General features: G+C 39.1%; 1 protein-coding gene across 1 annotated transcript; it reads right to left on the bottom strand.

Annotated features, from left to right (window-relative positions):
• Positions 1–1,265: 1,265 nt before the first annotated feature.
• LOC308471500 (olfactory receptor 5V1-like) lies at positions 1,266–2,201 on the bottom strand (the record flags this gene model as incomplete). Its single annotated transcript, XM_080995519.1, has 1 exon — positions 1,266–2,201. The coding sequence occupies one exon, from the start codon at positions 2,199–2,201 to the stop codon at positions 1,266–1,268; it is 936 nt and encodes a 311-aa protein (XP_080851645.1).
• Between the last annotated feature and the right edge of the window lie 1,766 nt (positions 2,202–3,967).

Here is a 3,967-nt window from a genome sequence, read left to right on the forward strand (position 1 = left end):
CATTAAATTTGTCCATGGCAAGTCTGCGTTTATATGCAAGTTGTTCATATACTGTGAGTTTGTGGAAGTCTTCAATCCAACTGTAGAAGGGAGCCACATTTTTATTTTTCCAATTAATCAGTCTTTTTGCTGTGGTAAGAGCACGAAGAGTCCACTCATATAGTCCCTTTGTAAGGTTCCATGTGCTGTGTATATAATTCAAAAGGATATTTTGCTCTGTAAATGTAAGGTTTTCCATACAGTTCTGATAGTTTCAGTTACCTTCTGCCAAAAATATTTCAATATAGGACAATGAAAAAGCATGTTTTATTTAATGTTGTCTATGCAAATACAAAATTAGTATTGTTTAAACGGTTGAACCAAAAAGGTTATTTCCTATTAACATCAACTCCAATTTGGACCAGGTTATAGTATATCCACAGATATTGCCAAAAACATCTATGGTTTGCAGTAATATTGGAACAGAACTGTGAGGTTTTGTGATGAACAGAATAATATCATCTGCAAACATTATCAATTTGTACTAAGAAGATTGAGTTGTTTAGGTATACTTTTATAACTCTGCTAGGATACACGACACTTTTCAGAGAAACATGAGCAAGAGGGTTGCTGAGTCAAGGAGCATACAGTCTAGATGCAGATGGGTTACAGCATAGGGGCTACAGTAGCAGGAGGGATTACATACAGTGAGAGTAAAAGATAAACAAAGGAAGAATTGGAGCAAATATCTTTTATAAAATGTTTACACTCAGAAGTAACTCCCACTGCATTCAGGTGGACTTACTCTCAGGCACTACGTGAAGACAGGTTGAAGCTCCTGATTCCAGAATTCCTTGATGCAAGGAGTTTGAACCATCGGTACTCACAAATATTAAGGCCTGTTGTTGTTGTTGCTGCTGCTGCTGCTGCTGCTGTTACTCCAGGTGTAAGACTGTGAACTAGTGTGAACCCACAAATGTACAACTAACCCCATGGAATCTTCAATGAAAACTAATTTGAACACCAAAAACAGTCATGGCTTTAGACTTATAATCTTTATGAAAACAACAGTTTAAATACCCAGGATAAACCCTTTTAAAGGCTGTGTATTCTATTCCCTTAAAATATGTCCTGTGGAAACTGAGAAAAATCTGGACCAGGGCTGATATCAAGACTTAATTTGCTTTCCCTCTCAAAGGATCAATCAAGTATTAGTCAAGAATGTGCTCAGAAGTCCAACATATTCTGAGAGTATTGAAGGATAGGAAAGACAGAACCTAACCATTTCATGAAAATATTTTAAGGCTGAGGGCTTTGACCAAGGCTCTCTTAACGTCTTTGTTCCTCAGGCTGTAGATCATAGGGTTTAGCATAGGAGTAACAATCCCATACAACATGGAAATAATTCTGTCCTGTTTGGGCGAATAGCTGGAGGTGGGGCGAACATAGGTGGCAATGGTGGTCCCATAAAACAGGAAAACTACAGTCAAGTGGGAACCACAGGTAGAAAAGGCTTTGCGCCTTCCCTCAGCAGACTGCATGTGCAGGATAGTAGAGATGATATAGATGTAAGATATCAGAGTGACCAGGAATGCACCACCTCCTAAAATGCCACCCACAAGAAGAGCAGCCAGTTCTGGGAGGTAGGTAGAGGAGCAAGAGGCAGCCATTAACGGTGGGATATCACAGTAATATTGATGAATTTTATAGGGCTCACAGAAGGATAATGTAGAGGTCAATGAAGTATGAATCATGGAACTGATAAAGCCGGTTAGCCAGGTCCCTGCAGCCAGCTGAACACACCGCCATTTCGTCATGATATTTGTGTAGTGCAAGGGACTGCAGATAGCCACATAACGGTCATACGCCATCACTGAGAGTAATAAAATTTCAGTGCCCACAGCATCAATCAGAAAGAAGAGTTGTAATACACAGCCAACAAATGATATTGACTTGTCCTCTGACAAGAAGACCTGGAGCATCTTGGGCACAGTGACAGTTGGACAAAGGACATCCAGGAAAGACAGGTTGCTGATGAAGAAGTACATGGGAGTCTGGAGGTGAACATCCGTCGCTATTGCCATGAGGATTGAGCCATTCCCTGCCAGAGTAATCAAGTAAATCAGCAGAATTGATACAAAGAGGAAGATTCGCACTTCTGGGAGATCAGACAGCTCTGTGAAGTAAAAATCTCTTGTTTTTGTAATATTGGCTTTCTCCATTGCCACTCAAATAGCATATCTAAAGCATGGAGAAAACAAAAGCAGATTTGTTACAAGAGCAAGAGCAGGGATCATTCAGTTTGTAACCTAAGGGTAGTTCTGTTATTAATAAGACAGCCAGTCAGGAAGCATGGTGCCAACGCCCCACGTCTAGGGGATCGTAGGCACCTCGGCCCCCTTGGCATCAGTTTTAAGGGGGCTAGGCTTCCTCAATTTTCAGACATTCGTTGTCTTTCTTAAAACTACAAGTTTGACCTGCAACATAATGTTGCAATGTCCACCCGGAGAGTTTTATTCACTCCTTTTCACAGTGAGACAGCATTTCATGGCATGCTGAGTTGGATAGTTTCCCTCCACCTAAAACATCCCACCTAAAGATGTTGTCCTCTTCTGCAAATGTCAGGGTTTCCTACATCAGATTATACCTTTTCCTGATGTGCATGGCTACATCAAGATAGCATGAATTTGCTATTAAAATATATTAATCCAGTCAATGTCCATTTGTTTTCTAATGTTAAACTTTATAAAACCAGATCCAAATTATTCCAACTTTTTCATCAGCTATTTTCTACTGACAAAATAAGATTTTTCAAAATATTTGTCATTTAAAAATGTCATTAATTTTTCATTAAAATGCATGATGAAAGAGGAAAATCCCAATATCAATAAAACAGGTATAGTATCATCTAACAACACTACCCTCCAAAATTTCACATCCTCTTAATACCAGACCTTTTTAGGGTAAGAGAATTATTTGCCAAATCCGTCAATGTTTAATAAAAATAAATGGGTTGGAAATTTACATAATGATACCAGTGTATTGCAGACATACAATAATTCTTATAAAGCAGTAACTGAAACCTACCTTATACATTCCCACAACTGAATTTTAAATCAATGGAATGGGTTTTAATACAGAGTTGAAAACGAAATGGATTTAAAAATTAAGTCATCACAACAATGTATATTGTGAATATGATATAGTATTTCTACTGCAAAAACGAAAGCTACAGTATAAAGTCGCTTTTTACTGATAAGGGATTTAAGATTGTGGCATGGAAATTTGCCCATCACCCACTGATATCATGAGTTCTGATGTCAGATCTTCAACTCATTGAATGAATACAGTATGCCTATCACAAGAAAAATAGCACTACCTACCTAAAATGTTTGACTGCCTAAGTCTGCCAGTACAATAAAGCATCTACTTGCCTTCCTTGCTTTCCTTGTAGACTTGAGCACCACAGTAAGAGAGGGCAAAGTGAAGAATTTATATCTCATCAGAAGAATGATGGCATGCCTCTTCTGAACTAAAATTCAATAAACATTGCCTCTGACTTGAGTCAAAGGGGCAAAGTACCGTATTATTTTTCCTTTGGTACAGCAGTGTGGGTGAATGTATTGAGACAAAGTGTCTATATTGGGACAAAAGTCTCTGAGGAATCCGGCAGTCCCTGAGTTGAAGTCGCAGAAGTGTGCAAATTCATTTGGCCAAAAGGTATTTTATATGCAATGGCCCTGATCCATGGAAGATGGGTTGTGCCCAAGTTCTGGTGAACTCAATGGAATTTACTTTAACCTTGAAATCCCATTATCAAGCAAGAATATTTTTTTTTAAAAAGTGGAGTCAAGAGAAATGCTGGCATATGTTTTCTTGTGGGCCAGCGTGGTGTAGTGGTTAAGAGCGGTAGTCTTGTAATCTGGGAAACCGGGTTCGCGTCTCCGCTCCTCCACATGCAGCTGCTGGGTGACCTTGGGCCAGTCAC

This window comes from Podarcis pityusensis (assembly GCF_964106645.2).
Source record: "Podarcis pityusensis genome assembly, chromosome: 1".
Taxonomy (NCBI): Eukaryota; Metazoa; Chordata; class Lepidosauria; order Squamata; family Lacertidae; genus Podarcis; species Podarcis pityusensis.